The sequence below is a fragment of the Narcine bancroftii genome, chromosome 11 (assembly GCF_036971445.1).
Source record: "Narcine bancroftii isolate sNarBan1 chromosome 11, sNarBan1.hap1, whole genome shotgun sequence".
In the NCBI taxonomy this organism is placed as follows: Eukaryota; Metazoa; Chordata; class Chondrichthyes; order Torpediniformes; family Narcinidae; genus Narcine; species Narcine bancroftii.
The window spans coordinates 81,619,252-81,631,659 of record NC_091479.1 but is presented as its reverse complement, the minus strand read 5'-3'; the positions used below and the strand labels follow the sequence as shown (position 1 = coordinate 81,631,659).

The 12,408-nt window shown below is 38.8% G+C and overlaps 1 protein-coding gene across 1 annotated transcript; it reads left to right on the top strand.

Annotated features, from left to right (window-relative positions):
• The first annotated feature begins 7,676 nt into the window (after positions 1–7,676).
• Positions 7,677–9,102, top strand: chrm2a (cholinergic receptor, muscarinic 2a). Its single transcript, XM_069902755.1, has one exon. It carries the CDS (start codon positions 7,690–7,692, stop codon positions 9,100–9,102), a length of 1,413 nt encoding a protein of 470 aa, XP_069758856.1. The 5' UTR covers positions 7,677–7,689.
• The last annotated feature ends 3,306 nt before the right edge of the window (positions 9,103–12,408 follow it).

The window sequence follows — 12,408 nt, the reverse complement described above, 5'->3', positions numbered from 1 at the left end:
TCACTACTGCCAATATTTGTTCTGGAGCAGATGTTACATCCATTCACTTTGAGCATTGTTTTATTTTGCAGGAATATCAGAATTTGGAGACAATGTGTTTTTGTACAGAGTTGAGAGTCATTGTCAGTTGTTTCTCAGCTAATAATGATGTTTCTGAAATCTTCAGATTTTGTACACTGCTTTTGACAATGATAGATCTCTCTTTGAAGGTTGGACCAAACAGATTAATATCTTTCAGCGTTACTTTGACAATTATAAGCCAAACCTAGCACTTCGTCCTGTGCCCAATCTTTCAGAGCTTGCCTGTAATCTTACTGCAGCATTTTTCCACTTTTTGTCATCTTCTGGAAGGAGACCTTGATTCAAAGTTCAAATTTATTGTCAGAGTACACATATGACATCAGATTCTTTTTCCTGCAGGTGAGGCAGAACTTGTACTTATTGGTAAACCATACTCCAGAAGAAAGATGTTATAAAAGATAGAAATGTAAACAAAGAAAGAAATCTAAACATATTGGCTGTGCAAATAAAGAAAAGATAAATATTCAGTAATAAATTATGTGAGACCTTCTATGAGTCTCTGCTTATGTTGTTTAAGACTGATGGTGGAGGGATAGCAACTATTTCTGAACCTGGTGGTATGAGTCTTGTGGCACCTATACCTCTTCCCTGATGGCAGCAGTGAGAACAGAGCATGACCAGGGTGGTGTGGATACCTGATAATTGTTACTGCTCTCTAACGGCAATGTTCCATATCGATATTCTCGATAGTGGGGAGAGTTGTGCCTGTGATGTATTGGGCTGTGTCCACTACCTTTTGCAGGGTTTTTCCACTCAGGAGTACTGGTGTTCCCATACCAGGTCATAATGCATTTGATCAGCACACATCTGTAGAGGTTTGCCAAGGTTTCTGATGCCATATCAAACCTCCACAAACTCCTGAGGAAGTAAAGGAGCTGATGTGCTTTCTTCAAGATGACATTGGTTTAATGGGTCCAGGAAAGGTCCTCCAAGACTGTGACTCCCAGGAATTTACATTTGCTCACCCTCTCCACTTTTGATTCCCCCAATGATCACTGGATCATACACTCTGGTTTTCACTTCCTTAAAGACTACAATAAGCTCTTTGGACATTGTGTCAGCCAAGTTTTCACTCTCCTTCCTATATGCTGACTCGTTGACCCTTTTTATATAGGCCACTTGCATGGTATCATTGGCATGTTTATAAATGGTATTGTTGTCATGGTGAACCACAGGATCATAGGTGTAAAGTGAGTAGAGTAGGGGGCTAAGTCCGCTGCCTGTGGTGCTCCAGTGCCGATGGAGATTGTGGAAGAGATGTTCTTACCAATCTGGAGATGAGGAAACCAAGCATCCAATTGTACAGTGGAGAATTAAAGTCCAGGTCTTGGAATTTGCTGATTAGGTTTAAAGGGATGATGGTGTTAAATGCACATCTATAGTTGATAATGTACTTACTGGTGTGTGTCTTTGCTGTCGAGGTGTTCCAGGGTTTTGTGTAGAGATGGCATCCACCGCAGTCCTGTTGATGTGGTAGGCACATTGTAACGGATCCATGTGGTCTCTCAGACAAGAGCTGATATGCTTCAACACCAGCCTCTCAAAACACTTCATCAATGTGGATATAAGTACCAATGTCATTTAGGCATGTTACCACAGTCTTCTTGGGCACTGATACAATTGAGGGTTGTTTGTAACAGGTGGGCACTATGCCCTGTGGGCACGAGATGTTGAAGATATCTGTGAATACATTGGTTAGTACAGGTTTTCAGTCCTCGGCTTGGATGTTCTGATAGACTGAATGCTTTTGTTGGCTTCACTCCCCTGCATGTCATCCTTGGATACTGACAGTAGTGAATCATCAGGGGATGTGGGGGTTCACAGTTGCTCTTCCTTTTTAAAAAAAAGTATTTTTATTGATTTTCACAAATAAGCCTGTACATACAAAGCATTTGTGGAATACATAATTTTAAACATAAACAACAAATTAGATAACTCATCAAGCTATAAAGCATATATAACCATAATTCAAAATTATATCAAAAAGAAAAAAATGTTTTTCATGTACAGTGTGATCCTAAACCTTATTCCCTAACCCAAGGTGTATGACTAAAGAAAATATGTACTTTGTTCATTAAATAAAATGGCAAATATAAAATTTAAAAATAACATTATGTCTAGAGGTCATGAAAGTAAGTCAAGGATGATCCCCATAGCATTTGAAACCTTGCATTTAAATTATTAATTGAATAACGCATCTTTTCTAAATTTAAGCAGGACATGGGATGTCCCTGAGCCATTGAGCATATTGAGCACGAGTGGATGGGACAACATCCTTCCATCTAAACAATATTGCATGTCTAGACAGGAGAGATGCATAAGACAGAATACGACATTTAATTGGAGTTGGAGGTATATTATCCTCTCCAATTGGACAAAAACGTGCAGTCAGAAGATTAGGTTCTAAATTTACATTTAGAATTAAAGATAGAGTTTGAAATACCTCTCTCCATTATTTTTCAAGTCTAGGACATGTCCAAAACATTTGAATTAAAGAAGCCTCTTCTCCATTGCATTTATCACAGTAAGGATTTACATCTGAGTAGATATGAGATAATTTAACTTTAGACATACGAGTCCTATGTACAACTTTGAATTGCAATAAATGATGACAGGCTCATAAGGATGAGATTAATCATCTTAAAAATTAGATCCCAAACTTCATCTGATAAATCCTGTTCTAAGACATTTTTAATTTTAACAAGAAGGCCATGTCTCACCCAACAGGTTATTATAAATAATAGGTATTAAACCTATGCAAGAATGTTGTAGCCTAAATGACAGATCAACACTTTTAGCATCAGGGGCCCGAGGAAAATCCAGTATCTGAGATTCAAGAAAATGTCTGATTTGCAAATATCTGAAAAAATTAGTATTTGGTAAATTGAACTTCCCAGAAAGCTGTTCAAATGATGCAAAAACTATTATCAACCAAAAGATCTTTGAAACATTCAATACCTAATTTAAACCAATCATTAAAAAAAAAGGATCTTGTAAAGAAGGTTTAAAAAGATGATTGGATAAAATAGGGCTTGTGTTTAAAGACTTTCACTTATTTTAATAATGTAAGAACATTTTCTTTAAAAAGGTATTTATAATTCTTTGTAACTGTAATACTGAGATATTTAAATTGGTTTTCCACAATCTTAACAAGGAAATTAATATACACTGATGCAGGTGTGTTCAAAGGGAAATGTTCACTTTCATGCAGATTTAATCTATATACTGAAAATTTATTAAATTGGGAAGTATTGATGTCATGGAAATAAAGAAGTGTTAGAGTTTGATAAATAGAGCAGATCATCTGCATAAAGGGAAACTTTATGTTCAATTCCCTTTCTACAAATCCCTGAAATGCCGCCACATTCTCAAAATGCAATTGCTAATGGCTCTAAGACCAAATCAAACAATAAAAGACTTAGAGGACAACCTTGACGCATTCCCCGTTGAATATTGAAAGGTTGGGGATGTTGAAAATTAGTGAGAATTGAAGCAATTGGGCATGACTACATAACTTAATCCATGAAATAAAACCTTGAAATGTTCCATTCAACTTGATTGAGTGCTTTCTCTGTATCAAGGGAAAGAATACATTTGGGAACCATACTTGAAGGTAAGTACAAAATATCCAAAAAGTGAAATAGGTTAAAATGAGAATAACGGTTTTTAATAAAACCAGCCTGGTCTTCAGGTATGAGAAATGGTAAAATATTCTCCAATCTACATGCTAAAATTTTAGCCAGAATTTTTGCATCAACATTTAATAAAGAAAATGGCTGTAAGTGGAGCACTCTGTTGGATCTTTACTTTTCTTAGCAATAAGAGATATACACGCTTTATTAAAGGTTGCCAGAAGATTACCCTGCCTAAATGAGTCCAATAACAGTGAACTTAATTGAGGTGAAAGTAATTAAGAAAAAGATTTGAAAGATACCACAAGAAACCCATTGGGTTCCAGAGCTCTTCCCGAATATAGTGAAGAAACAGCAGTAACTATTTCCTCATACAATATAGGCTTATCTAGTCTCATTTGTTCATTCAAAGAAAGCTTGGAAATAGTTAAACAATCCAGGAACTTTTCCATAGAATTACTATCATTTGTAAATTAGGAGGTATAAAGTCGAGAAAAAAAATTCCTGAATGGGTCATTGATCTGAGAATGGTCTGTAGTAAAGTTACCATCCTCCTCTTGAATCCTTCTAATTTGCCACTTTGCTGCAAAACCACTCAGTTCATTAGGTAAGAGCTTGATTGGTTTATCACCATGGATATAAAACTGACTCCTACTCCTTACCAATTGGTTTTCCATTAGATAGGTTGAAAGAAGATAAAATTTAGTTTGATGTTCAACTTGCTTTTTATATAACTCAGGATTTTTAGTTTGAGCTTGTTGTTGGTCAATTTTTAAAATTTGATTATTAACTAATTCTAATCTTTCTTTATGGGTCTTCCTTTTAAAATTCACAATGTAAGAAATAATTTGCCCCCTCAGATAAGCTTTCATAGTTTCCCAAACAATCTGATGAGTTACTTGTATCAAAGAAAAAGGTTATCTGCTTTTCAATAAATTTCACAGTCATTATCTGATAGTAAACTCAGATTAAAACGGCAATGTTTTTTTTTATTTAGGAAAGCCAGGAAAAGTCAGGGGCTTAGATATTAGCTAAAACTACCACTTTATTATTCAATTTCCCTGAAACAATGATATGGTGACCATTTGTATCTGATATGACTTTGTGATGGACAAAAGTAATATTTTGATAAATAAGAATCAATCCCCCCCACCCCCACCAGCTTTACCCTGGAAGGAGGGATGAAAATGTTGTCCTCTCCACTTTATCATAAGGTGGGAATTATCACAACTTTGAATGTTTCCTATAAAAATACAATAATAGCTTTCACCTGTTTAATATGTGAAAATGCTTTTTTTCCTTTTAATCAAATGATTCATTCCTTTTACATACCAACTAAGAAAGTTAATATAATTATCCATATGTTTCCATTATCAATGTAAATTGATTAGAACAACTAATAGCTATCCACCAGGTATAGCCTTAAAGTAAAAATATGAAATTGGTGATATGTTGTAAAATTTATTATACATTCAAAGTTTAAACATATTTCTAAAGTCATAACAACCTTGAAGAAAAGAAAAACCCACAACATCCCCCCCACACCCCTTTGTTCCCAAACCCAGACTGCTCGGGATTCTGCAACAAGCTTATCCAAACAAACCATTTCACACCAAATTAATTCTCCCAGCTGGAATTTGTTGACATTAACTCCATTACTCTTTCTTTGGCTTGGCTTCGCAGACGAATATTTATAGAGGGGTACGTCCACGTCTGCTGCAGGCTCGTTGGTGACTGACAAGTCCGATGCGGGACAGGCAGGCACGGTTGCAGCGGTTGCAAGGGAAAATTGGTTGGTTGGGGTTGGGTGTTGGGTTTTTCCTCCTTTGTCTTTTGTTAGTGAGGTGGGCCCTGCGGTCTTCTTCAAAGGAGGTTGCTGCCTGCCGAACTGTGAGGCGCCAAGATGCACGGTTGGAGGCGATATCAGCCCACTGGCGGTGGTCAATGTGGCAGGCACCAAGAGATTTCTTTAAGCAGTCCTTGTACCTCTTCTTTGGTGCACCTCTACAAATGTAGATATAAGCTATTCGTCCAAACAATTATTTTTCGATTTTGACTACATCAAAACAATGATTACTTTACAAATACCTCATGTATTTTTCCCAGTAAAGTAAATAATTCAATAAATTCAATAAAAAGAAAATTACTAAAGTAATATTGAATCAATATTACTGTAAAAGAAATGAATATATATTCCTTGAAGCAAGTTGTCAATCAACTGGATATAGTTTGGTGCTCTGTAGTTGGCCAATAAATTTCTCAAAAACATATTTAAATGATGTCCAAGCAGGCCCAGGCCCAAGACAACATTTGCATAGCACCTGCACTGAGTACATGCCCAGGCATGGTTGGACTGTCCAAAGCAACTTGCTTTGTGGGCAATATGTTAGTAGACTTAAAATAGGACAACGAATCACAAAAATTAGGTTATATCTATTAGAACAGTATGTGATAGGAAAATTGTAAGGTGATTTCCATGATCAGGAGGCCAAAATCCATAAAATACACCCAAATGTGTTTAGGAAGCAAAATCTTTGTGGTCCAGTGCTATCTGTCAGAGTTGTTCACTATTATTTCCAAGGTGCAGGTCTTTTATCTTTCATCCTTTGATCATTTACTGTCTCCCCTTCATTCCTGACATATTCCTCCTTCATTGCTGCTTTTCACTTCACATATCACTTATGTTCTCCCGCTTGACCATTTTCATTTTTTCTCTTCCCCTCCTTTTCTTTGTTTCATTCTCTAATTTTTCTTTCCTTGTTCTTTTTTATCCTCACTTCAATATTTTTGCTTCCACACAGAACCAGATGATAGACATCAGTGAGCTGGATTAATCTCATCTGAAGGTAGAGCTTGATAAAAAGTGCTTTTTCTGAGCATAAGGAGTGCAGCTCTTGAAAAAGCACAGGCCCCTCAACTTTGATAAAAGCATAAACAAAAGTTAAGTGGTCATTTCACTGGTGGAAGTCCATGCAGTAGTGCCTATTTTCAGACAGGAAGGGGCCTGCAAGCTTTCCAGGGTCTTCAGCAGTTGCTGTGATTGAACAAAAGTCAACACAGAAAGGGTCCTTCCAGTGAAGTTGGAGAAGTTCTCCAGTCTCTGCCCATTTGACCCCATATTGTCACTATTTAAAGGGAATAGATTATAATTTGGGTTCTGAACAAGCTTTTAAATGAAAGGCAGAGGAAAAAAAACAAAAATGTAAATTTCCTCTGGTTAATCTTTTATGCTGGTCTTACTTTCTCAATTGTCAACCCCCTTCTCCATATCACCTTATCCTCTTCTCTGTTGCTCACTCCTTTATCATTTTCTCTCATTCTGTCTCCTATCAGACCCTCATGAAATCTCTTCATGTACTCTATGGTGGTAGGCAGAGAACATCTATAGCAGTCTTAAGCGCAGTTTTACATTTGACGATAAATTCACACCTCTGTTCTTGAGCTATCTGTATCCAGGAGAGTATTCTATCATTTGGATTTCAGTGTTCTCATGACCTAGAAAAGGGGAACTCAGTAATATTAGGTCAGCATTAGCATGGTTCTTTACCAATCTGTTTTTGAAACATATGATGTTGATCTAAAATGACTTTGAGAGGCATAACCCTTGTGTCTCTGCTCCATTTGCATAATTTCTGTAGGAATTGTTTATATGAACTGCTGGTATTAAAACATTATTATAACTGCACAACGGTGAATTCGGTGATGAAATGAAAATACCAACATCTTCATTCAGTTAGGCACAAGTAACTGATTATTAATTCATGATTAATTGTACAGTAAGTGACCTTGTGATTCTGACTAAAAATAAATCCCCAAGCAATAATCTTGAAGTTGATAACACACGGTGTTGTGTGTTTTTGCTGATAAGATTTCAATTAGAGATCATTTAAAGCTTGTTGGCTAATCATTTTCTTCTTTGCTTTTTATTTTCTACCCTTAGACCACGCCAGTGCTAACTACAGATCAGAGAGAAAGGATGGCTAACTCAACAGAGACAAATGCATCTCTCAGCAACTTAACAGACATTGAAAGAGGGAGTTCTTACAAAACAGTTGAAATAATGTTCATCGTGATTGTGGCAGGATCTTTGAGTCTGGTGACAATTATTGGAAACATTCTGGTTATGGTTTCTATAAAAGTTAATAGACAGTTGCAAACCATTAACAATTACTTTATTTTCAGCCTAGCCTGCGCTGATTTGATTATTGGTGTCTTCTCCATGAACCTGTACACCATCTACATTGTAATTGGCTACTGGCCTATGGGACCAGTGGTGTGTGATTTATGGTTGGCTCTAGATTATGTTGTGAGTAATGCATCCGTCATGAACCTTCTTATCATCAGCTTTGACCGCTACTTCTGCGTGACAAAGCCCCTCAGTTATCCTGTGAAGAGGACCACCAAGATGGCAGGGATGATGATTGCAGCTGCGTGGGTGCTGTCATTTATCTTGTGGGCTCCTGCTATTCTCTTCTGGCAGTTCATTGTAGGTGGACGGACAGTTAATGAGGACGAGTGTCATGTACAGTTTTTCTCAAACCCAGTTGTCACTTTTGGCACCGCAATAGCAGCTTTCTATCTTCCGGTTATTATCATGACCATTTTGTACGTGCACATATCTCGCGCCAGCAAGAGTCGAATAAAGAAGGACAAGAAGGAGCCAGAGTCAAACAAAGGCACCATTTCTCCCAGCCTAGGGAGAGTCAAAATAATGAAACCGAATAACAACAACATTTCCAGTGCACCCGATGGGTTGCAGCATGTCAAAGTACAGAATGGCAAGGCAGCTGATGAAACAGTGAGTGATAACTGTGGCCAAGGGGAGGAGAAGGACGTCTCCAATGACTCAACCTCTCTCAGTGTGGTCCCTTCAATTCAGAAGGAGGAAGGAGCCATCAAAGAGAGCGCAACGGTCTCAACTACACAAAGCCGTTTCAGGATGGACAACTCCAAACTCTCCTGCATAAAGGTTGTCACTAAATCGCAAAGGAATGACTACTGTGCCACCACAGTTGAAATAGTGCCTGGCAACAGCAATAAGAATGGTGAAGACCGAGAGATCACCGCAGCCCACAAGATCATTAAAATGACAAAGACCCCTGCTAAGAAGAAGAAGGGAGCTGTAACCCGGGAAAAGAAGGTAACCAGGACCATCCTGGCTATTCTACTGGCATTTATCATCACCTGGACCCCATACAATGTTATGGTTCTTATTAACACCTTCTGTTCAATCTGTGTCCCTAACACAGTCTGGACTATTGGATACTGGCTCTGTTACATCAACAGTACCATCAACCCAGCCTGCTATGCACTATGCAATGCTACCTTCAAGAAAACCTTCAAACATCTTCTCTTGTGCCAGTATAAAAACATTGGTGCAACAAGATAAAAACCACAAATACAATTCCATGAACACTTTATACACATTGAAGGTGACTTCCATAATGTTTATCTGTAAATGTATTTAAGTAATATGTTCAACATGCCAGGTTATGGTTCCAGTAGACATTATATGTAATATGATGAAAGCACATTTGAATTGTGTCCAATGAATTCCTAATATCTGTTATAAATGAAGAATGTGTTGATTATTCTCATGTATTTATGAGAAATGGAAGACAAACTTGTCCAAAATTCAAGCATTACAAAATATAGCACAGTGGGGAATTGTATTATATTACTCTTTAATTTCCTTTGATCTTATACATGCACTCTTCGCTGTGTTAGTTCTGAATGGGTTACTTCGAAACTAGTTCACTCTTTTTTTTGGAAAATGCATTTAAAGAAAGAAAGAAAGCAGTTTTCCTTTTAACCTATAGAAGATCTTCTCATCTCACAATTCATCACATTTTATTGGCTGATACGAAAGCAGCAGGATTGGATTTTTGCACTTTATTAGCACTAAACTCTACCATTCAATGACTAAAAATAGAACTTTGTGCCCAGAATTCCTAGTGAAACAATAATCCACTAGGTTTAAGCAAAATGAAGTTAATTGGCCTTCAGAGATTCTTGGCAGGAATCTTTTAGTAGTGCAGAGCCCCACTGTGTCAATGACATGGCGATATCTTGTGATGTATCTGTGCTGTCTCCCAAAATCCAAGACGATGGTTGTCCTGTCATTCTAAGCTGAAGAGAGAGGGTCAGTAAGCTGGCATTAGTCAATGATCTTGGTTTGGGTGAACTTTCCATACTATTAAGAGCAAAATAAACAAATAGATAGATTTGTAAAGTAGGAAAAACATTCACAGAGGAATAACTATGATGCACAACCTTTAGGAATTTGTCTTAAAAAGAACATAATGAACCAAAACTTATTCAACTCAGAAATGAAGGTGCATGAGGATAATGATTTATTTTGGATGTTGGCTTTTAATTTTTGCCTGTTGACATCTCAAAGGTTTGTAGTATGGTTCATGCAGTTGAGGTAATTAAATAATAACCAGAAAATTATTCAGTTTAATGCATTTATAGGCAGAAGCAGAGTGTAAAGAACTGCCTCCCAGAGATCCTGACCTCCCCTCCCCTTAATCTGTGCATGGACTGCGAACAAGTTGAGAATGATCAATTTTCATTGCTTTAGTCCACAAGATTCCAATGATGTTATAAGTGCAAAAATAAACACCTTAGTTAAAGGTTCATCCCAAGTAAGCCATTCTCCAACCACTGAAACTTAAGCCCACAACTGTTGAATTGATAAGGCAACATACACCATTCCCCTCAACACAATGCTATGCCTGTGGAGTGAAACAAGAAAGTCTGCGAGATGCTGTTTGTAGTTAAAACACAAAAGTGCTTGAGATACTCTGCAGGTCCCTCAGCGCCCACAAGGATCAAAGATATTATAGCTAATGTTTTGAGCCTAAGCCTGTGGGTTGTGGTGGAAGAGAATTCAGATGATGACACATTATCATTCAAATTAAAACACCCTGCAACCAAAGGGAGTGCTGCTACTTTGCATTATTTAGAGAGAGGCTCAGATGGATTTCCATGAATGTGGTGAAACACTGGGCTTGAGGGAAAGAATTACACAGGAGATCACAGTTAAGTTCTAATAGAAAGAGTTAAGTGAAGTCTTTAATAGAATAGCCTACTGAAGAAGCCAATAAAATAAAATGCTTGGTGCCTTTGCAGAGTTGTCAGAAAACATGTAAGAATCAAGGACCATGGATGAATCCATTGCAATCTTGTAAAGGCTTTTCATTGACTTGGAACCCATCCATTCACCATGGAAGTGTCTTGCAATTATGCAGAGTTGAAGTCCTGAATGCACATCCATGATGTTTCAGCTGATGTCTCAGGTCCAGTTGCAGTATATAGGCAGACTCCACCAATGTTTGTGTGCTGGTGTGCACACTCAGATTTCTGTCCTGCAATCTCAATTTGTTGTCATCTAAGATCAGGCTGCTATCATTATGGATGAGGATATCTCTCCTCACACAGAGTGCTGGGGCAGCTCAACTGCTATTGAAGGGAGAGGTAGCACCATTGTGATGTAGAGGCGGCATGGTTAGCTGAGCGGTCAGCACAATGCTATTACAGCACCAGCGATTGAGACCATGGTTCGAATCCTGTGCTGTATATAAGGAGTTGGTACATTCTCCCTGTATCTATGGGGATTTCTTACGGGTGCTCTGGTTTCCTCCCACTGTTTGATATGTACTGAGGGTTGTAGGTTAAATTGGATGTAATTGGGCTCCGAATAATGGGTCCTCTACCGGCATCACCTACGGCTCCCGGCATCACCTACGGCTCCTAGAACGCATCCACTAGCGTTGTCTCCGCTCCATCCTCAACATTCATTGGAGCGCTTTCATCCCTAACGTCGAAGTACTCGAGATAGCAGAGGCCGACAGCATCGAATCCACGCTGCTGAAGATCCAACTGCGCTGGGTAGGTCACGTCTCCAGAATGGAGGACCATCGCCTTCCCAAGATCGTGTTATCTGGGGAGCTCTCCACTGGCCACCATGACAGAGGTGCTCCAAAGAAGAGGTACAAGGACTGCCTAAAGAAATCTTTTGGTGCCACATTGACCACCGCCAGTGGGCTGATCTCGCCTCAAACCGTGCATCTTGGCACCTCACAGTTTGGCGGGCAGCAACCTCCTTTGAAGAAGACCGCAGAGCCCACCTCACTGACAAAAGACAAAGGAGGAAAAACCCAACACCCAACCCCAACCCACCAATTTTCCCCTGCAACCGCTGCAACCGTGTCTGCCTGTCCCGCATCGGACTTGTCAGCCACAAACGAGCCTGCAGCTGACGTGGACATTTACCCCTCCATAAATCTTCGTCCGCGAAGCCAAGCCAAAGAAAAAGAAATTGGGCACCACAGGCTCAATGAGCCAAAACGGCCTGTATGTCTATGTCTTGAGCCTACCACCCTTACTCCCAGTGACATCTTTCATTAACCTGCATCTCTCATTCTGCTAATTGTCTTACCATTTTCAGAAAAGCTCTTCAAGTCGCACAATATGCCCAGGAGCAACCTTCTCACCAGGAAGGCTGCCGTTCCCGATGGGAAGGTGCAATACAAAAACAATCATTCCAGGCCCAAAATTACACCACAAGGTATTTGCTGTCTCCTTTACTAAAGGTATTTGACCAAGCCAAATTCAGACTAACCAGGCCCTACTGCCACTTCTGCGCCACTTGAACATCTTCCCAAGTTTTATCATTTCCATCAGCATAACA